This window comes from Mobula hypostoma, chromosome 11, assembly GCF_963921235.1.
Source record: "Mobula hypostoma chromosome 11, sMobHyp1.1, whole genome shotgun sequence".
NCBI lineage: Eukaryota > Metazoa > Chordata > Chondrichthyes > Myliobatiformes > Myliobatidae > Mobula > Mobula hypostoma.
In genome coordinates, this window is record NC_086107.1 from 115,129,171 (window position 1) to 115,155,177 (window position 26,007).

General features: G+C 52.6%; 1 protein-coding gene across 2 annotated transcripts in view; it reads left to right on the forward strand.

The window, feature by feature from the left end:
* Positions 1-1,146: 1,146 nt before the first annotated feature.
* LOC134354156 (integrin alpha-M-like) overlaps positions 1,147-26,007 on the forward strand; it is a 36,039-nt gene continuing 11,178 nt past the window's right edge. For both annotated transcript variants that reach the window (XM_063062991.1, XM_063062992.1), the window contains exons 1-21: positions 1,147-1,202; positions 4,946-5,060; positions 5,752-5,864; positions 6,844-6,920; positions 7,232-7,346; positions 7,690-7,820; positions 8,093-8,238; positions 8,628-8,781; positions 9,045-9,195; positions 16,122-16,198; positions 16,413-16,527; positions 16,843-16,991; positions 17,101-17,241; positions 17,927-18,130; positions 19,902-20,032; positions 20,486-20,643; positions 21,065-21,216; positions 22,057-22,188; positions 23,992-24,065; positions 24,650-24,791; positions 24,923-25,015. In XM_063062991.1, coding sequence (XP_062919061.1) covers positions 1,163-1,202; positions 4,946-5,060; positions 5,752-5,864; positions 6,844-6,920; positions 7,232-7,346; positions 7,690-7,820; positions 8,093-8,238; positions 8,628-8,781; positions 9,045-9,195; positions 16,122-16,198; positions 16,413-16,527; positions 16,843-16,991; positions 17,101-17,241; positions 17,927-18,130; positions 19,902-20,032; positions 20,486-20,643; positions 21,065-21,216; positions 22,057-22,188; positions 23,992-24,065; positions 24,650-24,791; positions 24,923-25,015 — 2,610 coding nt within the window. In that variant the 5' untranslated portion in view covers positions 1,147-1,162. The remainder of the gene's footprint in view (positions 1,203-4,945; positions 5,061-5,751; positions 5,865-6,843; positions 6,921-7,231; positions 7,347-7,689; positions 7,821-8,092; positions 8,239-8,627; positions 8,782-9,044; positions 9,196-16,121; positions 16,199-16,412; positions 16,528-16,842; positions 16,992-17,100; positions 17,242-17,926; positions 18,131-19,901; positions 20,033-20,485; positions 20,644-21,064; positions 21,217-22,056; positions 22,189-23,991; positions 24,066-24,649; positions 24,792-24,922; positions 25,016-26,007) is intronic.

Consider the following 26,007-nt stretch of genomic DNA (forward strand, 5'->3'; position numbering starts at 1 on the left):
GGCTGGGCGAGGGCACGAAGCTCAGTCTTGGATTAGGCTGGAACACGGCACCTGGACTTGATCTTGGAACACAGGAGCACAGAGCCTTGGACTGGAGCACAGGAACGTAGAGCCTTGGAATGGAGCACAGGAACACAAAGCCTTGGACTTAAGCACAGGAACGCAAAACACAGAGCCGGGAACCTCCTTGGGAAGCACAGGACGTAGGGCCGGGTCTCGTACACAGAACACGGACACTAAATACGGGGACACAAAGAGACAGTTCCAAACTCAACGATAGATAGTTCTTTCTCTTGGCGTGGCAAGGCTCCAGTCTCACTCCGGCAGTTGAACTTGATGGGGATACTGACGAGGTTGCAGGCGGACGTTCAGAAGGAAGCAGAAGGGAAGGGAAGGGAACTGTCCAGCAGCCCAAGCTGAATCCAGGAGCCAGCCCGAAACTAGAATCAGGTGTCTCAATTAAAGCACCCAATGGAACAAGGGAAAACTGGAAAATCCGGAATAAGGAATCAATGAACTGGACCGTGAACCGGAATGCAGACTTCACGGACCGGACCATGACACAACACGCATTCAGTACAGCACCCTCAGTCCTGTATTCATACCTCTCGATTTTGTCGCACCATGCTCAACCTTTTGACTCCTAACTTTAACTGAGATCTTAACAACATTTCCCTTCCACACCCCCTCCGTTAATTGTTCTGGTACTCTGGTTCCCATCCCCCTGCACATCTAGTTTAAATCCCACCGTGCAGCATTAACAAATCTTCCCGCTAGGATATTAGTCCCCTTCCAGTCCCTCTGTACAGGTCTCGCCTTTCTTGGAATGATGCAAGAATCTTATGCTTTCTCTCCTGCACCAACTCCTTAGCCACGTATTAATCTGTATATTGTTTCTAGTTCTAGCCTCATTAGCGCGTGGCACGGGTAGTAATCCTGACACCCTGCCCTTTAACTTAGCACGTAACTCCCCGAACTCTCTATGCAGAACCTCGTCACTCATCCGAATGTCTTCCTTCCATTTCGAGCGATCTTCCCTACCAGATCTGCTCAGCTATTGGTCACCTACATCTTATTTCATGGTCTGTGGTTTCTGTGGGTATGACTCTTACTTCCCCTCCGCCCCACCCTCCCTCAGTCGTTCTACCGGAATCCTACCCGAATGTCTCGCTGCGGGGTCTCCGTTCCGTTCCTGCTGAACGGTGAGTCTCTATCCTCCCCCAGCTTTGGGGAAAGGCGCTGGGAGAGAGGGTGGGAAATCGGAGAGCCTTGGCAGGTTGATCCTGTTAACGGAATGACAGCGTGGACGTTTAGAGATGTCTCATATCAGGAAAGTCCTTACCTCTTCACCACCCCCGCTCTATCCTTTCCCGTGCCCGTTTCCCCCTCCCTCCCATTTACCCCATTCTCCCCCTCACGCTACCCTTACTCCACTATCTCCTCACCGTCCCCTCTCCTCTTCCCCCTTATGACTTCTCCCTACCTCCTGTCCGTCCCTCTGCCCTCCTTCTGTTCTCCTTCCTCCCCTCTCCTTTCCCTCCACTCTCCTACAATTCCTTTCCCTCCAACCTCTTCCTTCTCTTCACCTATTCCCTCTCCCTCGCCCTCCTCTCTCCATTTCCTCCCTATCCCCTCCCTTCTCTCTCCCTCCTTTCTCTGTCCCCTTGCCATCCCCTTCTCTCGCCATCCACCTCTCCCACCCCTCACCCTCACTCCATCCCCATCCACCCTCCTCTCTCTCCCTCCCCCACTCCCTCACCCTCTTCTTTCATCCCCTTTCACCCAAGGCCGTCTCCCCCCTCTCCCTCTCCCCACCCCCTTCGCCCTCCACCCCACTCTATCCCCTTCCCTCCCCTTTCTCTCTCTCACCTCCCAAGGCCCTCTCTTCCACTCCCTCCTCTTGCCCCTCTCTCCTTACTCCTCCATTCCCCTCCCCCTCTCCCTCTCTCCCTCCCTTCCCTACGTCCCTCCCTTTCTCTGTTCCTCTGTTGCAATTTTCAGCTCGGTTTTGCAAAGTAAAGAACAACGATTCCGTTTCCCCATCCTGTCAGCTGTGCAACGCCTCTCAGTCTGAGATAATGTGTTTACTTGCCGTCCCGTCCTTCTGTTCCCCGCCGCCTAACAGCGGGATAGAAACTATCCCTGAGCCTGTCTGACGTGCTTCTGGGACTTCTCTACAGTATTCTCGGCCCGATAGGAGACTGGTGAAGAGGGAATGTCCGGGGTGGGAGGATTATGTGGGCTGCTTTTACGAGGCAGCGGGCAGTGTGGACAGGACCTTGGAAGGGAAGCTGATTTACGTGATGTACTGAGTTGTGTTCACAGCTTTGTGTTTTCATGTGATCAAGGGCAGAGCACTTGCCATATCAAGCTATAAAAGGATGCTTTCTATGTCTATCCATTGTTTTAAAAATCCATGCGGGACAAGTTGCAGAGAAAGCTCCTGAGGCAGTGGAGGTACTGGTGAACTTCCTGGCCGTGGTGGCGACCCGTTAGACTAACGCAGGCCATTCGCTGCTTAGTTCTTGAACCTGAACTCCCTCGACCGCAGCATCATTGACATAGACGGGAACATGTGCATTCCGCCCGCATCTTGAGGCCAGCTCTTTTGTGCTGTAAGGGCACCGTGTCACTACGCTCTCTGTCGCCTTCCCGCCCACTAGCTCAGCGTTATTTAAGATAAAGTCCAATAAGGCGGTGTCATCCGCAAACTCACGTTGAGTTAGAGCAGAAGTAGTTATGAGTGTGCAGGAAGTGAATTTAGTGAGGTTGGTGGAATCTTGGCGACTGTAACCCTTCCTAGAGATGCTGCCTGGCCTGCTGCGTTCACCAGCAACTTTGATGTCTGTTGCTTAAAGTTTAGAATAGCTGGGGAAATGGATTGAAAAATGGCAGATGCAATTTCATGCAGAGAAGGTGAGATGTTGCAATTTGGGAGGACAAGCCAGGTTAGGACGTATATAGTGAATGGTGGGGGGAGGTGCGCTGGGTGCAGTAAAAGAGATCTGGGAACGCAGATCTATAGGCCCTTGCAAGTGGCGTCAACGGGTGGACAGAGTCAGAAAGAAAGCGTCTAGCACATTGGCATTTGTGTATCAGGGTACTGAGTACAGGAGTTGAAGTGTTATGTTGAAATTGTACTAACCAATGAACTGACCAGAACTGTACTCAAACCCCAACGTCTTGTGCAACCTATAAAGTTGAAACTGTGCAGAGAAGAATTGCAACGATTTTGCCCGGGCGTGGATCTGACGTAAACGGAAACGTTTGAGGAGATTTAGTATGGCACCAAAGACACACGAAGATTTCTACGGAAGTTTAGTGGGGAGCATACTAAGTGGTTGCCTCGCTGTCTATTCCGGGGAGGTGGGGCTCTGCATGGGATCAGAAAAAGCTGCAGAAAGTTGTAAACTCAGCCAGCTCCATCAAGGCCACGAGCCTAACCTCACCAGGACACCTTCAGAAGGCGATGCTTCAAAAGGGTGCCATGCATCATAAAGGACTTTCGTCGCCCAGAGACATGCCCTCTTCTCATTGCTACCATCAAGGGGGTGGTACAGGAGCCTGAAGACACACACTCAAGGTTTTAGAAACAGCTTCTTCCCCATCGCCATCAGTTTTCAGAATGAGCAATGAACACATGAACACTTCTTCAGTATTTCACCTCTCTCTGCACTAATTTACTGTAATTGCTAATATATATCCTTCTTATTTTAAGTTATGGTTTATAAATACGATGTGATGCAACGTACTAATGATGATGATTATGAAGACACGTAGTCCTCTTTTATTGTCATTTAGTACTGCATGCATTAAGAAATGATACATTATTTCCTCCGGTGTGATATCACAAAACGCAGGACAGACCAAGACTGAAAAAAAACTGACAAAACTACAGAGTTATAACATACAGTTACAACAGTGCAACAATACCATAACTTGAAGAAGTCCACGAGCACAGTAAAGTTCAAAGTTTCTCAAATGTCCCACATCTCACGCAGACGGGAGAAGGAAGAAAAACTCTCCCTGCCACGCCGACCAAAATTCGACTCTGAGTCATCGGAAAACTTCGAGCTCCGATCAGCTCTCCGACACTGAATACTGAGCGCCATCTCTGCCCGAGCGATTCGACCTCCTTCTCGGTCGCCAAAAGCAGGCAAGGCCGGGGATTTTGAGGCCTACCCTCCGAAAGATCCACGACCACACAGTAATGACAGCAGCGAGCGGGCGTTTCAGAAATTCCTCCAGATGTTCCTCTGTGCTTTCACGTCCATTCTCCATCAAATCAGAATTATCCACGGCCCCTATTTGACAGATACAATATCATATACTGCTACCACAAAGCAAAATAAAATGTCACGACATATGTCGATGATATTAAACATGATTCTGATTCTGTTAGGACTTTATTCCCTAGTACGGAGGAGAGTGAAGGGAGATCTTATAGACCAGTACAGAATGATTAGTGGAGTAGACGGAGCGAGTACTAGCAGGCTTCTACTGAGGCTGGGAGAGACTAGAATTGGAGGTTACAGGTGTAGGGTGAAAGGTGGAATGTTTGATGGGAATCTGAGAGAAACTTCAGTTAGGGCTGATACACGTACGGAAGTAGTGGTAGAGGTTCAATTGAAACATTTAAGAGAGGTTTGGTTTGGTACATGGAGGGGTATGGATGGACATACTGCAGGTAAATAGATCCGGAGGTTGAGGCCGATGGGACTGTTTCCGTGTAGTAAGGCTCTATGGCTCTTAAGTCAACTATTCAGTTGCAGAGGGAGGTGCTGAGACCAAGGTTTAGGAGATTGGTGATGAGATTGCTTGGAATTGTGAGGTTGGAGCAGAGGGAAGGGGTGTTCTGCAGGGGGTGGGGGTGAGAAGGATAGGGGTCGGGGAAAATGCAATGATTGACGCATCCAGTAACTGTTGGTGTGTCCATCTGTCACAGTCGTCCTGTTCTGCAGAGGGTTCAATATCGATTCCCGAAACCCAACGGTCCGTCGGCAAGATGCAGACTCGTATTTCGGATACCAAGTGCGAACGTTCGGAAAAAATGATAAAACGTAAGGAAAAGGATCATCCTCCCCCTCCCGAATTCCCCAATTCTGAAATTGTGCGTTGAACGCATCGCCCTCCCCTCACCCGCTCTACTCCCGGGCGAGCGTCCTCTCTCTCCTCTAACATTCTGCATTGCAGAATAAACATGTGACTCCACCCTAACCGCATCCGATGTCTTGTTAACCGTTTCCCTGACAGATTAACCGCAAACACAAACATCAGGCTCGAGAAGAAAACATCGAGGAGGGAGGGAGCCCTGCGGGAGGGAAGGCGAGGAAGGAGTGACGGCTAGGAGGGAGAATTAGGGAGGAGGAAGGGATGATGAAGACAAAGGAGGGAGAAGAGGGAGAGACGGAAGGGCAGTGAGGAGGGATGGATGGAGGGGCGGTGAGAAGGGATGGAGCGGGGTTGAGGGATTGGTGAAGATGAAGGAAGGGGGAGGGAAGGAGTGGGGTGAAGGTGGAGGGGCTGTCAAGACGGAGGAATGTTGAGGGGTTGGTGAACAGAGAGAAGGTGGTGCGGACGGGGCGGTGGGGAGGGCAGGGTGGAGGGTCAGTACTCGGGGCGTAGATGCGGTGAGAAGCGAGAATGAGGGAGTGGCGGTGAGGAAGATGGGCGCTAAAGAGGAAGGGCGGATTGCGCCCTGCGAAAACGCCGGCCACACCGATTGATCACTTTCTGTTTCCCCTCGGTCAGGGATAAGATCATCGTTACGGCCCCCCTTGCGGCTGGCTCACCCGGGAAGGGGAGCGGCGCCGTGTACAGCTGTGATGTCCGGAACAGGGGGTGTGACCTCCTCCGCACCCCAGGTCAGCGATGTGGGACCCCACCTCCTCCGTCACCTATACATACTCCGTCCAAACCCCCAGCACCCTCGTCCGCAAGTCCCACCCCTCCGACCAAGCCCCCACCCCGTCTGTCGAAACTCCCTCAACCAGGCGTCCTAAGCGGCCTAGATATAGACACTCACCCCTCCGGCAGTCCAAACCTTCATCCGTCCAAATCTTCACTCGACTCCATACTGAAACAGCCACCTCCTCAGTCTAAACCTCTACATATCTCAGTCTTCAAAGCTTCAACCCACTCCGTCAAAACCCCAAAACCCCTCCGTCCTCATCCTCACTAACCTCCATCCAAAGCAACCCTTGTCCAAACCACGCCACCCTACGTTGAACCCCCATCCCACTCCGGCCGTCTCCACCACCCTTTCTCAAAACCCATAACCTCTCCATCCTCAATCCTCCTCCCATCAAACCAAACCACCACCCCTGTGTCTAAACCAGATTCCACTTCGTCAAAGTCCCCACCTCACCCCAACTTTCCTCAAACCCCCATCCCACACTGTATCAACCGCCCTCAAAACCTCGCCCTCCATCCTCAAATTCCCGCTCCTCTCCATTCAACCCGTCAACCCCGTCCGTCCTAGAACACAGACCCTCTGTCTATGTCCCCACTTCCCGTCCTCGAGTCCCACCTCCTCCATCCTCAACCCCAACGCCCTCCGTCCAACACCCCACACCTTCTGACTAAACGACTACTCCCTTCCATCCGAAACCTCACGCCCCCCTTTCAAACTCCAATACCCCTCTTTCCAATTTCCCACCCCTCCATTCTCAAACAGTTACACCTCTGCCGTTTTGTTCAACTCTTTGTCGGCTCTGAGAATTCTTATCCGAGGTTTGCTCGCGGAAGGGATGGGGTTGAGGGTGGTTGCCTCTGCATTCGAGTAGCCGCCTGTTCCCTCCGGCTGATGCTGACGCTCCGCGTGTTTGTGAACCCAATCCTCAGGTTCGCCGGGCGTCCATGTCCGTGGGCTGGGTCTGTCAGTGTCCACCGCCCTCAGCGCCAGCGAACCACAGCTACTGGTAGGTGCGGTCAGGCAACCACTCCCTCCTCACGGACCCTCCCTTTGCGCCCTACCTCACCCTTGCAGAACCTCCCTCCTCACTGCTCATCCCTTCCCCTCGTTCCTCGTCGCCCATCCCTCCTCCCCCTCCCTGCTCACCGCCATGCCCACCAGCTTTTCATCGCGGCTCCTCCCTCCTCGCGAACAACCCTTCGTCTCAACCCCACCCACGACGTCGGCACTCTCTCTCACTTCGTCCTCGCTGCCCACCCTTTCACTCCCCATGTTGCCACATACTGACCATCCTCCCTCTATCTTTCCCGGGACAAGGTATGTTCACCCGCCCTGTCCTACACATGCGGAGAGAATACCTACGTGAATGGAATCTGCTACCAGTTCGACGGGACCCTGGAAAACCCCCAAAACCGGACCCCTGCATTTGAAGGTAGCCTTAGCAACAAGGTCGGGGAAGTAGGAGGTTACAGAGAAAGGGAATGGTGGAAGGGAGGAAGGGGTGACGGGAATGGGGAGGGAAGGGATTATGAAGTCGGGGAGAGTGAACGGAGTCATGACCGGCGTATGAGAGGGAACGGTCACATTGACGGAGAGGGGTGTAGAGGGAAAGGGGTCACAGAGAAAGAAGAAGTGTAGGGACGGATAGGACTCACAAAGAAATGGGGAGTGTAGGGGAGGGAGGGGGTCTCGGAGACGGGGGTGGGGTGTGGCGATGTAAGGGACATTGGGATTTGCAGAACACCGGCCTCCTTACCACTATATTTGACATATAGGCTGCCCTGCCGTGAAGTTAGACGTGGCCTTTCTGATCGACGGCTCTGCAAGCATCGAGGACTCTGACTTCGAGATCATGAAAGGTTTTATCCTGAAGGTCATGAAAAAATTGAAAGGGAAGGAGGCACAGGTGGGTCTGACTTTCACCTCCAGAGCCCTGTGTCACTGACCGTGTCCTCGTTAAATTCAATGCAAATTCTTCCCACCGTTGCCCAGTGATCCCGCTCCCCCAGAGCCCTGTATCCCCACTGACGTTAACCCAGCTCCCTCACGCCGTCCCTCTTCCCCAGCACGGTGTCGCTAACTGTATCCCCACCGACGTAAGTGCAGCACACTCACACCGTCCCCGAGTCACACCTCTGTACAGCGCCCTGTGGCACTCAGATCCACTCCTACCCGCAGTATGCCCTCGTACAATTCTCGGAGAACGTGCGGACTGAGTTCAGCTTCACGGAGTTTCGCCAGAGCACAGATCAGGAAAGACTTGTCCGACCCATCGAGCGGATGAATTCCCTCACCTATACACCGAGCGGGATCAAATACGTGGCGTAAGTTTAACTCCGGGGTTGTGTGGGAAGGAAGGGGTAGTACGTAGGGTAAAAGTTGGGGCGGGGGGTCTTCGAAGACCAAAAGTGGTATAATGTAGGGTGCCAAGAGGGGTATAATGTAGGGTGCGGTTAAAAAGAGGGGTATAATGTAGGGTGCGGTTAAAAAGAGGGGTATAATGTAGGGTGCGGTTACAAAGAGGTGGATGGACGGAGGGGAGGAACGGTCTCAGAAACCTGGGCCGTGTAGAGGATTGAGGGGAGTCACTGGGACAGGGAGTGGTGTAGGGGAGGGATGGGGTTTACTGAGATGGGGGGGTGTAGTAGTGGAGGGACGGAGTTTCTCACACGCAGTCGGGAATGTTTCTGATTCCTGTGTCCCACTCTGTCAGGGAAAAGATCTTTCAAGAAGCGGCCGGCGCCAGGCCCGAGGCAAAAAGAATGATGATTGTAATCACAGACGGTGAATCCAATGACCTGGACGTTAATTTCGCCGCGGCCATACAAGCGGCAGAGTCCAAGAAAATTGTTCGATACGCAATTGGGGTGAGTCACCGCGCGTTGAACAAACCACCTTCTCCCAAGTAACACCCCTCCCCCACCCCACGGATCGGACATCGGACACACTGTGCTCTCCTCACACCAGGCACACAACACAGGCAATGAGCATTGGACACACCATCCTCTCCCCCAACGCCACCTCTCCCCGGGACTGGGTTTCAGCCACACGGCCGTCTCTCCCCGCCGCCGCGCCTCTCTGTCTCTGGAACCGGGCGTCGGGCACTCAGCCTCCTTGCTGTACTCCTCAGGTTGGTAACGTTTTCGACAGTCCTACCGCAAAGAAGGAGCTGAAGACCATAGCGTCACTTCCATCCGCAGATTTTGTCTTCAAAGTGAATAGCTACGCGGCTCTTGAGGAGATCGAGGAATCTCTGAAAGAGAAGATTTTTGCGATTGAAGGTTTGAGATGTTTCTCTGATAGTTTCTTCTCCCGGGCCTCCTTTCCCATCCCCGTCTTCCCCTCCCTCTGTCCCTCTCTGCCTACCCAACTATATCTGTCCCCTCTCCCCCACGTCGCCATCTCTTCCCTCTCCCTCTGACTTTATCTCCCCTCACTTCCCCCTCTCCATCTCCCCATCTCACCATTCCACCCTCTTTTCCCACGACTTCCTCTTCCCCTTCTCCCTCTGTCTCTCTCCCCCACTTCACCCCATCTCCCCATTCTCTCTCTGCCTCCTCTCTGTCACCCACCTCCGCCACGATCTCCCTTCCCCATCTTTCCGCCTTCCTCCATTTCTTCTCTCTCCCTCTGTCTCCATCTACCCCCTCTTTCCCTCTCTCTCCATCTCTGATCCTTCTCCTAGTTAGCATAGTTTGGCCGGGGAATGGAAACCGAGTGAGAGGCCAGAGAATAGTGCAGTTGATATACAGAACAGATGGAGCCTGGGGGGGAGATGAGGAAGGGCAGGCAGTGGAAACGGTATAAATGAAGTCAGTGGGATGGGTTGAAATATGTCTATTTTAATACGAGAAGTATCTGAAACAGTGGTGATGAACCTAGAGCGTTGGTCAGTACATGGCACTACCATATTGCGGCCATGAAAAGAACTTGGCTTCCCAAGGATAGGGATGGTTACTGGAGATTCCAGGATTTAGGTGTTTCAGGAAGGATATGGAGGGATATAAAAGAAGTGAGTAGTGTCATTGCTAATCAGGTATAGAAACATAGAAACATAGAAAAGAGGTGCAGGAGTAGGCCATTCGGCCCTTCGAGCCTGCACCGCCGTTCAGTATGATCATGGCTGATCATCCAACTCAGAACCCTGTACCAGCCTTCCTTCCATACCCCCGATCCCTTTAGCCACAAGGGCCATATCCAACTCACTCTTAAATATAGCCAATGAACTAGCCTCAACTGTTTCCTGTGGCAGAGAATTCCACAGATTCACCACTCTCTGTGTGAAGAAGTTTTTCCTCATCTCGGTCCTAAAAGACTTCCCCTTTATCCTTAAACTGTGACCCTTCTTTCTGGAATTCCCCAACTTCGAGAATAATCTTCCTGCATCTAGCCTGTCCAATCCCTTTAGGATTTTATATGTTTCAATGAGATCCCCCCTCAATCTTCTAAATTCCAACGAGTATAAGCCTAGTCGATCCAGTCTTTCATCATATGAAAGTCCTGCCATCCCAGGAATCAATCTGGTGAACCTTCTTTGTACTCCCTCTATGGCAAGGATGTCTTTCCTCAGATTAGGGGACCAAAACTGCACACAATATTCCAGGTGTGGTCTCACCAAGGCCTTGTACAACTGCAGTAGTACTTCCCTGCTCCTGTACTCGAATGCTCTTGCTATGAATGCCAGCATACCATTCGCCTTTTTCACCGCCTGTTGTACCTGCATGCCCACTTTCAATGACTGGTGTATAATGACACCCAGGTCTCGTTGCACCTCCCCTTTTCCTAATCGGCCACCATTCAGATAATAATCAGTTTTCCTGTTTTTGCCACAGCTGCATAGAGTCACAGCTGCAGCGACAGAGACCTCGCGGAAGAATCGACCACTGAGTCAACGTGGGTGGAAGTCAGAAACAGGAATAGAGCAATCACTCGATTGGGAGCATTCGATAGACCCACCCCCAGTAGCAACAGGGTCATTGCGGTGCAAATCGGCGGGGGGGGGGGCAGATTTTGGAAGAGTGCAAAAATAATAGGGTTGTTGTCATGGACGACTGCAACTTAACTAATGTTGATTGGCACCTCCTTAACGCAAAGGGTTTACATGGGACAGAATTTGTTAGGTGTGCCCAGGAAGGTTTCCTGATAAAATATGCAGACAGGCGATGAGAAGAAATGTCATTCTAGATATGGTACTAAGCAATAAACATGGTCAGTGGATAGATCTTTAGGTGGGCGGTCATTTCGGAGACAATGACCACAACTCCTAGACCTTTACTATAACCTTAGGCAGGAACAGGAGCAGACGGTATGGGAAAATATTTAATTGGGGACGGGCGAATTATGATGCAATTAGGCTGGAATTCGAGAGAGTAACTTAGGAACAGATGTACTCAAGGAAAATGCAGAACTGAAATGTGAATGCTATTTAGGGGGCACTTGCCGTTGTCTCTAGCTGGGCTTGCCCCCTTAAGGAAGGGAAAGTACGGTAGGGTGAAGGGACCGTGGTTAACAAGAGACATAGAAACATAGAAAACCTACAGCACAATACAGGCCCTTCAGCTCACAATGCTGTGCCGAACATGTACTTACTTTAGAAATTACCTATGGTTACCCATAGCCCTCTGTTTTTCTAAGCTCCATGTACCTATCCAGGAGTCTATTGAAAGACCCTATCGTATCCGCCTCCGCCACCATCACCGGCAGCCCATTACACGCACTCACCACTCTCTACGTAAAATACTTACCGCTGACATCTCCTCTGTACCTACTTCCAAGCACCTCGTACTAGCCATTTCATTCCTTGGAAAAAGCCTCTGACCATCCACACGATCAATGCCTCTCATCAGTTTATACACATGGAACATTAGTCAAGAGGAAGGAGAATACATAGAACAGAGCGACTTAGGATGCGTTTCTGGAAGCAAGGATCAGACAGGGCTCTGGTGAGTTACAAGGTAGCCAGGAAGGAGCTGTAGAATGGAGAGGAGAGCTGGTAGGGGACCTGAGAAGGTCTTGGCAAGTAGGATTAAGAACCCCCGCCCCCCAAGACGTTCTACACGCGTGAAGAACAGGAAGATGACTAGAGTGAGGGTAGGACTGATCTGCGAAAGAAGAGGATTAAGTCGAGGGAGGTAGGTGAGGTCTTTAATGAATATTTTGTTTCAGTATTCACCAGCGAGAAGGATTTTGCCGAATGTCAAGGCAGCTTTAATACAGGCGAATGAACGAGAACGTGTCGACATTAAGAAAGATGAGCTGGAACTTCTGAAAAACATTTGGATCGATAAGGCTTTGGGGCCAGACGGGATATACCCCGGGTTAATCCGGGAAGCGAGGAAAGAGACTGCCTTTGGCAATAACCATTGTCATAATAGTAGTAGCAGAAGATTGGAGGGTAGCAAATATTATTCTTTTGTTGAAGAAGGATAATAGGGATAATTCTGGGAAGTACAGACCAGTGAGTCTTACATCAGCGGATGATTCTTAGGGATAGTCGGCTTTGTGAGGGGCAGATCATGTCTCAAGAGATTGATTGAATATTTTGAGGGTGTGCCAAAAGTCATGAGTGTGGAGTACAGTATATGTCATGGTCCGGTCGTGAGTCCGCATTCCACTTCATGGTCCGGTCCGTGGACTCAGGACTCCGGGTCTTCCAGCTGTCCCTTGTTTGAGTTAATCATAGGCACCTGATTTCCATCTTTGGGCTTGCAATATAAGCAGCCTTGGGATTGAGTGTGGGCTGCTGGTTTGTCTTGTCAGTCCCCCTTGGAGCAACCCCTTGAAGGCTAGTGAAACCATTGGTGATCTCTAGGCCTGGTTGGAGGACTACTGCCTCATGGAGCCCTGTTGCCACTCGTTGGAGTGATCTTTGCGGTAGGGATCCGGCTGTTTCCATAGCCAGCTGACGTTGCTGGCTGAACTGAGACTTGGAGCTACCCTGGAGCAGAGATGGAACTGTCTGTTGTTCTTTGGTGTTTGTCTCTTCTTGCCCTCGCCTCCGTGGGGTAAGTCAGGCCGTTTGGCCATTGCCCCGCGGGGGGTCATGTCTTGTCTTGTCCTCGCTTCTGTGGGATAAGTCAGGCCGTTTGGCCGTTGCCCTGCGGGGGGATCGGTCTTGTCTTGTCCTCGCCTCCGTGGGGTAAGGCAGGCCGTTCTGCCATTGCCCTGCGTCGGGTCTTGTCTTGTCCTCGCCTCCGTGGGGTAAGTCAGGCTGTTTTGCCGTTACCTGACGGAGAGACCTGTCCCACCTTGGTGTGGAGTTGAAGTTGAGTTCCGGCTTGTCTTAGAATAAGTCCCGGTTGTATGTCTGTTCTGTCCTGTCTCATGTTAGTGTCGTGTTAAAGATGAATCCCGGCTTGTCGAAGGATATGTTGATTTCCGGTTCCCAGTCTGTCTCTGAGCTCCAAGAACCCTAGCCTCGACGATCCCGCAACCAAGTTCCAAGAACCCTAGCCTCGACGATCCCGCAGCCAAGCTCGCAGCCTGCAAGCCTAGCTCAAGACCCAAGCCACGTCCTGTCCTGAAGCCATGTCATGTCCTTGCCTGGTTCCCGAGTCCGAGCCCGAGGTAAGATCCAGGTTCTGGGTCCTTGTCCAGTCTCGGGCTCGGAGTCCAAGCCTTGTCTCCTAGTCCATGGTTCCTAGTCCTGGTCCCAGTTTCCCGAGCCCAAGTCTGCATTCTTGTCCTTGCTACTTGCCTGAATCCTGTCACGTCCCTACTCTAGTCAAGTCCTGTTCCTTGTACTTCCGTGTCTATGTCTCGCATTTGGGTCCGTTCCCAGCACCTCACTGTGACAGTATATGGCTTTTAGTAAGGCTTTTGATAAGCTTTCTCACGGTACGTTCATTCAAAAAGTGGGGAGTTATGGGATTCATGGAGATGGAGAGTATTCTGCCTGTTGGTCAGTGACTAGTGGTGTTCTAGGACCTCTACTCTTTTTTTTATTTTTATACATGACTTGGATGAAGAAATTTGAGGGTGGGGCTGCAGATGACACAAGGGGTGTTCGTGTTGGGGATAGTATACAAGGTTGACAAGAGGGCGTTGATGAAATGCAGAACTGGTCTGCGAAATCACAGGAGCGCGGCTCGGGAGATTGTAAGTGACCCACTTTGAAAGGTGGAATTAGAAGGCAGAGTATAGGATTAATGGTAGGATTCTTAGCAGCATGAAGGAACAGAGTTCGTGTGGTCCACGTCTAGATGCCGGTTAAGAAGGCGTTGTCCTTCATTAGTCAGGGGGTTGAACATTGAACACAGGACATAGAAACCTACAGCACATTACAGGCCCTTCGATCCACAATCTTGTGCCGACCATGAAATCTACTCCAGAAACTCCCTAGAATTTCCCGACTGCATAGCCTTCTATTTTTCTGAGCTCCATGTACCTATCTAAGTCTGATTTTTTAAAAAACCCATTGTATCCACCCTATTGTATCTTGAGTTCAAGACCCGTGAGGTAATATTGCTGGTCTATAAAATCCTAGTTATACCACGCGGAGCATTTTGTTCAGTTCTGGTCGCCTCGTTTTAGGAAAGATGTATAAACTTTAGGGGGGGGGGAGCGCAGAGAAGACTTACCAGTGTATTGTCCGGATTAGAGAGAATGGGTTGAGGGAACTAGGGTTTTTCACCTGGGTGCGAAAAATGAGAGTCGACTTGATAGAGGTGTATAAGATGGCAAGAATCACATCAGGAGTGGGCAACCAGCGACTCTTCTCCAGCGGAGAAACGGTTAAGACGAAAAGGCGCACAATTTTAAGGAGTTTGGAGGAAAATATGGGTGGGGAAGGTCAGGGGTAGATTTGTGTTTTAAACAGTTGTGGGTGATTGGAATACGCTTCCAGGGGTGGTGGTAAGGATATTCAACAGACTCTCAGAGGCACACGGATGAAAGTAAAGTGGAGAGCGGAGTGGAAGAGAAAGCTTTAATTGATTTTAGATTAGCTTAAAATGTTGGCAGCAAAACATCGTCGGCTGAAGGTGTTGCAACTGTGTTGTAATGTTCTTTGTTCTTCTCTCTACGTCACCCCGTCATGAATGTGGGAGATCTCACTGAAATCTACCGAATATTGAACGGCCTCTGTAGAGTGAATGTGGAGAGGATGTAGTCTCTGGTGGGGGAGTCTAAGATCACAGGACACAGCCTCAGAATAGAGGGATGCCCACTAAGAACAGAGATGAGGGGGAATTTCTCTAGCCAGAGAGTGGTGAATACTGTACGTGGAGTTCAGTGTCTTGGAAGCCAAGTCATTGATATAACAAGGCAGAGGTTGATAGATTCGTGATTGGTCAGGGCATGAAGTCAGGGGACTGCGGCTGAGAAGGAAATGAATCAGCAATGACGAAATGGCGGAGCTGACTCGATTGGCCAAAATGGCCCAATTCTGCTCCTATATCTTACGGTCTTATGGCCTCTATCTTTCCATTTCCCACCTGCTTCTGTCTATCATTCACAACCATTTCTGCGCCATCTCCATCTCATTCCTGTCTCCAGACCCCTCTTCCCCCCCCCCTCACCTTCCCTCACCCCCACGTCTCTACCTCCTTCCTTTCCTCCTGAGAACTGATATTCCTTACTGGCGCTAGGACTTCGAACCCCATCCTCTCCCCTACAACACTCCCCATCTCTGTGAGCCCCATTCTCTTCCCTGCACCTCTCCTCATCTCGGTAAACCCCATTCGTTCCTTTACACCCCTCCCCATCTTCCTGAACCTCCTTCTCTCTCTAACATCACTCCCCACCTCCAGGAACTCCAATAACCAGTACAACACTACCCCGTCTCAACGATCTCCTTCCCTCCACTACATTCCTCCCCATTAATTCCCCCACCCGCTGCTACACCCCTCCCCGTTTACGTGATTCCCTTCGTCCCCTACACCCCACTTTTCTACTTTACCGTTCTCCCTTCCCTCACCCCTTCTCCCCTCTTCTCTGCCCTACATCCCTGACCCTTTCTAACCGGTAGAACCCTCGCCGTCTCCGCGCACCCTTGTACTCCCCTAGACCCCACCCTGCCTCCTTGACTGTCCCTTTCTCCCCTGCGCTCCTCCGTGACCCCGTCCTCCTCATCTGATTGATCACCTCCCTCACCTACTTCTCCTTAAACCCTCTATCCCTCCTCACCCCTACTCTGCACCCCACTCTGTCTCTGCAGTCTCTCCTTTCCCTATCTCTGGTTCACTGACTGTTGTCTCTGTGACCCCAGGGAGTGGGAGTTCTTCGAAGAGAAATTCCTTCAGACATGAACTGGCGCAGACTGGATTTAGCTCATACTTTACAACGGTACGGTCCCATAGGGTACGCGGACGATGGGAGGGAACCGGGAGGTGCGGGGTCCGGACGTGTGAACAGGAATGGGAAGGATGGGAAGGGGCGGTGAACGGCAGGAGTGAACGGGGGTGGGGTAGTGTTCGGGCGGTGTACACCTTGTACACTCCCGTCCCGAAGAGGCTGAAGGAGCTTTACCCCGAACTCTTGTTGTGCATTCTGTGGTCAGGACGCCATTTTCCTGGGCGCGGTGGGGTCCAACGATTGGTCCGGGGCGATCCTGGAGATCCGCAACGGGATGGAGAACTTCCTCAATTCAACGAAGATGACGAATGCGTACCTTGGTGAGGGAGGGGGAGCCGCGGAGAAGAATTCCGAGGGCTAAGGGCGGAGGGGACGGAGGGAGAGAGGGAGGAGTTCGATGAGGGAGCGAGGAGGGATAGAAGCGGGGTGGCAGGGAGGGAGGCAGGGTGCGGTGAGGAGAGGGGGAGAGAAGAAAAGGCGGCAAGAATCGGCATGGGGGGGAGAGTGTTCAGGATGGAGGGGTGCGAAGAGGGAGGGATGAAGGGCGGCAGGGAAGGAAGAACGCTCTACCGTCCTTTTCTTTGTAACTCTCTCCTGTTGGACTGATGGCCACAAACCTCTGCCTTCTCCCCTAGGCTACTCCGTCACGGGGATGCGTCGAAGGGGTGAGAACCTGATAGTGGTGGGAGCCCCACGTTACAAACACAGGGGAGGCGTCCTCATCTTGGGGAAGAGAAATAACAGAACGGCATGGGACGAACGCCAACTCATCCCGGGAGAGCAGGTGAGAGAGATACGGGGTGGGGGGTTGGAAGGGGCGCGGAAGGACGGTGTGTCCAACGTCTGCTCCTGGAGAGGGCAGTATTTACCTCTGTGCTTCACTCTGACTGCAGATCGGATCGTATTTCGGGGCGGTGGTCTGCTCCGTCGACCTGGACGGAGACGGAGAGACGGATCTGTTACTAATTGGCGCCCCACTATATCACAGCTCCGGTGTCGGGGGAGTGGTGAGAGTGTGTAACCTCACCCAGCAGGTATCTTCCAGGGCGCGGGCGGGCAGCGGGGTGGGGGGGGGGACGAGTATGTGGAGACAGAGACGGGTGGAGCACAGAGGAGGATAGAGGTGGGGAGTGGTGATTGGGGACAGGGTATAAATAAAGCAGAAAGGGACGGGGAAGTGTGGGGAGATAGGGGGAGAGAGAACAGGGTGGAGATAGTGACGGGGGAGAAGTGGCGAGCGACCTGGGAGATGAGGGGGATTAGGGGCGGATGGAGAGAGATGGGAAAAATACAGACGGGGGGGAGGGAGGGTATGCGGACGGGGTGAGATGGAGATGCGGGGAGGGAAGGGGGAAAGTATGGTATGACGAGTTGTGGATTGTGTCGGCACCGTCCCAGGACACAAGCCGTGTAAGAGTCCCCCCTCGCTGGGGTAAGGAGGGAAGAGAGAAGGGAAAGGAAGTAGAGAATGAGGCAGAGTTGTATTGAAAAGAACGGTGACAAACTCTCTCTTCACTTCTTTCCTCCATCTCTCTCCTATCTCTTCCTCTTCCTCTCTCCCTCTTCTCCTCTTCCCCTCACCCTCATCTTACCGTCTGTGAACCTCTGTCCTGCCCTCCCTTTATCTTGTCTTCCCTCACCTCGTGCTCTCCCCACCCACCTCCTCTCTCCACACAACTCCCTTTCTCACCCCTCTTCCTACCCTCTCCACCCTCCCAGGATGTCGTCTACTGCAACGACTCTCTGCAAGGTGAACGGGGGGATGGACTGGCGCGTTTCGGGGCCTCCATCGCGGTCCTGCGGGACCTGAACGGGGACGGTTTGGCAGACGTTGCCGTGGGGGCCCCGCTGGAGAACGACCATGGCGGCAGCGTCTACATCTACCAGGGCGTCTCCGGTGGGCTGGAGGAGGGCTACAGTCAGGTGCGGGATGACCCGTCTCCTTCCCTCTATCCCTTTATCCTTCCACCCATCAATCCATCTCACTCTTCCATCCCTCGACCGCACTTCCCATCTGTCTCTCCCTCCATCCATCCATCCATCCACCCTTTCTTCCTCTCTGCCTGTCTCTCCCCCCTCTGATCTCTCATTTTCACTGCCGTGTCCTCTCTCCCCAGCATTCCCCCCCCCCACTCCGTCACTCCATCTGTCCATCCTCTCTCCATCTTTCCCTCCCTCCATTGCTCCTTCCTTCCTTCTCTCCACCTCTGCACCCTCCCTCCCTCCACTGATCCTATAGTCTGTTCCCCCCTCCACCATTTCGCCCTGTCTCTTTCCTTTCAACCAACATTCCATCCATCAATTCACCTGACCGCTCTCTCTTTCTGTGCCAACGGTCCTCTCTCTATTTCCCTTCTCTGCCCTCTCCATCTCTCATGCAATCTTTCCTTCCCTCAATCTCTGTCCCTCCCTTCCACTTTCCCTCCCTCCATCTCTCCGTCTGCCCCTCTATCCCTTCACCGAGTTCTATATTCCTTAATCTCTGCATCTTATCCTCTCTCTGACCTTCCATAGTCCCCTCCATCTCTCCGGTCCTCCCTCCCTCTTTCTATCCTTCTACAAATCATTCCATCCATCTGTCTCTGCCGACCCTTGGTTTCGCCGTCCCTGCAGCGCTCCCTCTCTGGGGATTGTTGTGGAAGAGAGGGACCGAAGGGCACAGGTACATGGTTCCCCGAAAGCGGCAGCACAGGAGACATGGTGGTGAAAAAGGCGTTAGGCACATTGGCCCACATCATTCAGGACACGGAGTACAGGGTTTGGGACATTATTGTACAAGATGTTGGCTAGGATGTACTTGGAATTTGATATGACCAGGGACGCAGGGGAAGATGCGGTGACAGCGTAGGGGAGAGAGGGGGTCTAGAACCGGGTAGGGGTGTAAGGGTCAGAGGGATTTAGGAGATTAGCGATGTGTAAGACTGGATGATTTGAAGAGATCCAGTAATCGATTTAGGTCGCCCTGCTGCAGGAAAGATTCCGTGGAGCTGGCAAGAGTGCAGAAGAGTTTCACGAGGATGTTGCCGGGACTCGAGGGACCGAGTTGTGGAGAGAGGGTGCGCAGGTTGGGACTTTATTCCCTGGAGCGTAGGGGACTAAGGGGAGTGACTTTGCAGAAGTGTATAAAACCATGAGGGGCAGACACAGGGTGACCGTGTACAGTCTTTTCCCCGGGGTTTGGAATCGAGAACCAGAGCCCAAGGTTTAATGTGAGAGATGAGCGATTTAACCAGGACAAGGACATGAGGAGCAACACGCTCACCCAGAGGGTGGTTCGTATATTAAACGAGCTGCCAGAGGACGTGAATGAGTCAGCTGCATTAACAACATTTAAAGGGCACTGGACAACGACACAGACTGGGAAACGACTTTAGACGGGTGTGGGCCAAACGTGGGCAAAAGCGACGATCTGAAATTGTAATGTTGGCTGGCAAGGAACGGATGGACCAATGAACCTGATCACTCCGTCCCTCACTCACCTCTTCCCCTTCCCTTCTTCCCTCTGATTTCCCTCCTCCTCTTCCCTCTCCCTATGTCTCTTCCTCTCTGCCTCCCTCCCTCGCTCTCTACCACTCTCGGATCCCTGTCGCTCAATTATAACACCCCCCCCCCCTCCACACACACACACACACACACACACACACACACACACAATAACCTGTGCCTTCCTCGCCTCCCCCCCAACCTGACATAGCGGATCGAGGGCAGGAAGGTGGCCCCAGGACTGCAGTATTTTGGCGGTTCTATCATCGGAGATACGGACCTGGACGGAGATGGGATGACGGATCTGGTGGTGGGGGCTCGTGGAGGGATTGTCGTCCTAAGGTACCTCCTACAAAATGGAGGGATGGGGTGGAGGGGAGTGGATGCGATAGAAGTAGACGGAGGGCGGAAGTAGGGGCAGGGACGGAGGGAGGGCGTCGGCGTTGCAAAGAGCGGGGCGGATGGAGGAGGTGGGAGGGACGTCCTGAGGCACGTTTGGGCTTGTGAAGAGGTGAAAAACGGAGATGGACAGGTTGAGGGAAGAATGAACGGAATGACAGCGGGGACTGGGAGAGCAGCATGGGATGACTTGGCCGGTCTGTTTTCCCACTTGTTCATTTCACTCCTCCTTCCTTATCTCGGCCCCTTCCCCCACTCATCCTCCCCCTGCCATCCCTCTGCCCTCCCCATTCAACTTACCTACCCCCTCTCCTCTCTTCATCTCCCCTCACTCCCTTTCCGCCTCACCCTCTCCACTTCCCACCTTCCACACCACCCCTCCCTCCATTTCCCCAGGAGTCTTCCGGTTATGGAACTGCGTCCGGAATTACGTTTCCTGCCGGCGCAGATCCCGTGGCCAGAACCAGACTGTGGGATGGGGAGGCATGAGAGAACGCCTAGCCTCACCGGCTACCTCTGCTTCCTGCTGAGCTCCAGCTCCCGCCCACCCCCAGGTGAGTCCCATGTCGCGACCGGTCAGAGATCAGGGATCCGGTCAGGATTCAGGATGGAGATAATTTCAGGGAGGTGCATGTCAGGGGTCACCTCGGGTCATGTAATCAGTGATCGGGTCAGGGGTTAGATCGGGGACATGTGAGGGGTCATGTTTGGTCAAGCTTCAAGGGTTGGGACAGGTGTCGGTTCAGCAGGTCAGTAATCGGTCCAAGAGTCAGAATAGGGGTCAGGGTTTTGGTCAGCAGTTGGGAAGTTTGTCAGCTCGGGAGAGATAGGTCAGTGATCGGGTCAGGACTCGAATCAATGGTCAGGGGTTCGGGTCATGTCGGGGGACAGGTCAGCAATCGTGTGCGGGGTCCGATCTGGGGTCTGTCTCTGTCCTGCCCCTATGACCCGTTTCTGCTCTCCCCACCTGCCCAGGTCCACTGAACGTCACCTTGGAGTTCACGGCAGAGCTCGATCCCGAGAGGCAGCAGAACCGGCTGTGGTTCTCGAGCTCCGTGAAGAAAGTCGTGCAGCAGCTGACTCTCACCCAAAGGAACAAGTGCATCCCGCTAAACATCTCCATGCAGGTAACACGGACCCTCCCCAGCACTTGTCCCGTTGCGCTGCACTGAGCCCAATGCAGGGCTCCCCTACTGTTACACGGCACCGGGAGCCCCATTCAGAATTCTCCCACAGGTCACACAGGGAGTCCCGTTCGGAATAATCATCTACCGGGAGGACACAGAGAACACTGCTCCGGGTTCTCCTCGGGTTCGATTGAACAGGGGGTCCCGTGAAGGGGTCTCTCCAATTATTCGAAACTGGAATCCCCTATCAGAGTTTTCAGCTCCCGCTGGACCACCTCAGGAGGACTATAAGGGATTCCACCCCACCCCAGGTAGACCGCTCATGATTCGCCTCGCATTAGACCGTTTTATCAACGTCCTTCGGATTCCGCCTCCCTGTACCCACTTCCCCGCATTGCGCTGCACTGGGCGCGCATACGGGGCCTCCTCTTGTTAGACTGCATCAAGAGTCCTGTTCAGGGTTGTCGTCCCTAGACCGCATCGGGTGCCCTGTGCATGATTCTCTTCCCGTAACTCCGCGCTGAGAGAACTGTGCAGGATTATTCTTCCGTTAGGCCGCACCAGATTCGTAGTTACCCTCTTGTTCCAGCACACCGGGTCACCGTTTGCGGCCCCCTCCTCGCGAGCCATGTCAGAGTTCTCCTGCAATACCACGCTGGAATTGCCGTTTGGAATTCCCCTGTCATTGGAAGATACTGAGCACTTCTGAAGGCTCTGCTCTCATTAGAATGCATTTGGGTTCCCGTTCACGGTTGCTCTACCGTTAGGACAGCCTGGGAGATCTGTGAATGGAACTCCCTTCCTCCCTTTTTGTCCCTCACTCCTGTGCTTCCTCTGCAGGACTGCATCGAAGATTTCCTCAACCCTGTGAAGTTCCTGCTGGCATACTGCATACAGGAAGATGATGGGGCTGGGCCGCCCGGCATCCAGCCGGCCTTCAGGCACAAGTGCGTCCGGGGACTTTCTTGGATGGTAGGTCTTATCTGGCGTGGGCTGCTATAGAGCACTGAAGGTTCTGGGGTGCGGTGGTGAAGAAGGCGTTTAGAATGCTGACTTTCTTCGGTTATGAGACTGCGTACAAGAGTTGGGACGTTGTATTGTACAGGACGCTGGTGAGGCCGCACTTGGAGTACTGTGCTCAGTATTGGTCGCCCTGCTCTAGGGAAGATGCAATTAAGGTGGACAGAATGCAAAGGAAATTTACGAGGATGTCGGCGGCACTCGGGGAATTGAGTTTCAGAGAGGCTGGGCAGGTTGGGACTTCAGTTATCGGAGTGTGGGAGACCGATGGGCAACCTTACAAAGGCGTCTAAGCCCATAAGGGGAACAGATAGAGTGAATGTGCATAGACCTTTTCCCTTGGGTTGGGGAATCAAGAACTAAAGGACACGGTTAATATCAGAGAGGGGAGATTTAGCAGAAGCCTCATAGGAACCTTTTTGGTCAAAAGCTTTAAATTCCTCGGGGGTCAATATCACAAATGACCTGACTTGGTCCAACCAAGCAGAGTTCACTGCCAAGAAGGCCCACCAGCACCTTTACTTCCTGAGAAAGCTAAAGAAATTTGGCCCGTCCCCTAAAACCCTCACTAATTTTTATAGATGCACCGTAGAAAGCATTCTTCTAGGGTGCATCACAACCTGGTACGGAAGTTGTCCTGTCCAAGACCGGAAGAAGCTGCAGAAGATCGTGAACACGGCGCAGCACATCACACAAACCAATCTTCCGTCCTTGGACTCCCTTTACACCGCACGCTGTCGGAGTAGTGCTGCCAGGATAATCAAGGACACGACCCACCCAGCCAACACACTTTTCATCCCTCTTCCCTCCGGGAGAAGGTTCAGGAGCTTGAAGACTCGTACGGCCAGATTTGGGAACAGCTTCTTTCCAACTGTGATAAGACTGCTGAGTGGATCCTGACCCGGATCTGGGCCGTACCCTCCAAATATCTGGACCTGCCTCTCGGTTTTTTGTTTTTTTTTGTTTTTTTTTGCACTGTCTTGCTTTCCCTTTTCTAGTTTCTATTTATGATTTATAATTTATTTTTTCCTATAGTTACTCCAGGGAGCGCGATGCGCAGAATCAAATATCGCTGTGAGGATTAGTATCAATTGTTCGGCCACAATAAAGTACTAAAGTATTAAAGTAAAGTAAAAGTTTATAGAACGAGCTGCCGGAGAAAGTGGTTAAATCAGATTTAATAAGAACACTTTAAAAACACTCGGACTGGGACGTGGATAGGGAAAGTTTAGAGAGATATTGGCTAAACGCGGGCAACTAGAACTAGTTTAGATGGGAATCTGGGTCGATAACGTCCATTTGGACCGAAGGGCCTGTTGTCATGCTATGCAAATCTGTGAATCAATGAAAAGGAATAAATTCCGTGACAGATCTGTCTCCCAGATAGATGTGACTGGTCTGGAGTCAGAAGGTATGGGGCAAGCAACACACAGAATGCTGGGGGAACTGAGCAGACCAGGCAGAATCTATGGACGTTTCGGCCCGAGACTGGGTTCTGAAGAAGGGCCTCAGCCTGAAGCGTCGACTGCTCTTTTCCATGGATGCTGCCTGACTTGCTGAGTTCCTCCAGAATTTTGTGTGTACTGCTTTGATTTCTGGCATCTGCAGATTTTCTCTTGTTTGAGGTATGAGACAGGAACGAAGGAGACATCGGGAGCTAGGTGGGAGATGGGAGCGGGGAAGTCGGGGACTGATTCATCTCTCCCTCCGGAATTCTGTCCCAGAAAATAAGGCGTTCTCCGTCTAAACTCACAGATCCCATTCAACAACACCTGCAGAGGCGCGGACGGGTGCGTCACTGATTTACGGCTGGCTGCTGTCTTACCAAGGTAGGTGCATGCAACACTCCCAGAGGAGAGCGGACGGTGAGTCGATGCCCGGTGTCGGGGGTGGGGGGTGGTGAGGAGAGGACTGTGTCCTAAACCCGATCCCAAATGGGAGGGTGTAGGAGGAACATGCGGCCGATGCCTGATCCTAGAGGGTAGGGTGCGGGGGTGGGAGTGGTGGATGAGAGGGCAGCGTGTCCGACGCCCAATTCCCGAACGGGGCGGGGGACAGAACAGTGTATACCATGCCGGCTTCCACGGGGTGGAATGGGGGAAAACGACGTTGTGCTCGACGCCCGGTCCTGGACGGGAAAGAGGGATACAGGACGGTGCCCGACACCTGGTAAATTAATACACACAGAAATGCTGGAGGAACTCAACAGCTAGGCAGCATCAATAAAAAAGAGTAAACTGTCGACAGACATCCTAAAGTGTCTCGGGCCCTGTCTTCCTTTGTTTACTATTTTCCATGGAGGCTTCCTGGCCTCTGAGTCCCTCCAGTATTTCGTGTGTATTGCTTTGATTTCCAGCATCTGCAGATTTTCTGTTGTTTTCCACCTGGCTAACTAATTCGTTATCTTCTATAGTTCGGGAGTTTTACTGATAAAACCGGGATATCTGCTCGAGGTGACGATCCTGTTGCAGAATAAAGCTGAACTCGCCCGCCTCCCTGTTCTGCATTTCGAACATCCAGCGGGAATTTCGTTCCGCAAAGTTAAAGTCGAGAAGGTAGCATCGACACAATACCAATGCCGCAGCTCTGTGCTCCCTCCTCGCCGTCACTTCGCCACCCTCCCTCCTCGCCGCCCCTCCGTCCTGTGCTTCACTCATAACTAACGATAATTCAATGTCTCCCCCAGTTAAACAGAACAGTTCCACACTCCTGCAGTGTCAAAGGCACCGTCCACAACAGATGTAACATCAGCCATCCTGTCCTCAGAGAGCAAACAGAGGTGAGCTGAACATTCCAGACCATCGACAGAGGGACGGAGAGACACCGGTCAGTGTACAGATCTCCCCCTGAGAGAGGGACTGAGAGACACCAGTCAGTGTACAGATCTCCCCTGAGAGAGAGGGACTGAGAGACACCGGTCAGTGTACAGATCTCCCCTGAGAGAGGGACTGAGAGACACCAGTCAGTGTAAAGATCTCCCCCTGAGAAAGAGGGACTGAGAGACACCGGTCAGTGTACAGATCTCCCCTGAGAGTGAGGGACTGAGAGACACCGGTCAGTGTAAAGATCTCCCCCTGAGAGAGAGGGACGGAGAGACACCGGTCAGTGTACAGATCTCCCCCTGAGAGAGGGACTGAGAGACACCAGTCAGTGTACACATCCCCCCCCTGAGAGTGAGGGACTGAGAGACACCGGTCAGTTTACAGATCTCCCCTGAGAGAGGGACTGAGAGACACCGGTCAGTGTACAGATCTCCCCCTGAGAGAGAGGGACTGAGAGACACCGGTCAGTGTACAGATCTGTCCCTGAGAGAGAGGGACTGAGAGACACCGGTCAGTGTACAGATCTGTCCCTGAGAGAGAGGGACTGAGAGACACCGGTCAGTGTACAGATCTGTCCCTGAGAGAGAGGGACTGAGAGACACCAGTCAGTGTACACATCCCCCCCTGAGAGTGAGGGACTGAGAGACACCGGTCAGTTTACAGATCTCCCCCTGAGAGAGAGGGACTGAGAGACACCAGTCAATGTACAGATCTCCCCCTGAGAGAGAGGGACTGAGAGACACCGGTCAGTGTACAGATCTCCCCCTGAGAGAGAGGGACTGAGCGACACCGGTCAGTGTACAGATCTCCCCCTGAGAGAGAGGGACTGAGCGACACCGGTCAGTGTACAGATCTCCCCCTGAGAGAGAGGGACTGAGAGACACCAGTCAATGTACAGATCTCCCCCTGAGAGAGAGGGACTGAGCGACACCGGTCAGTGTACAGATCT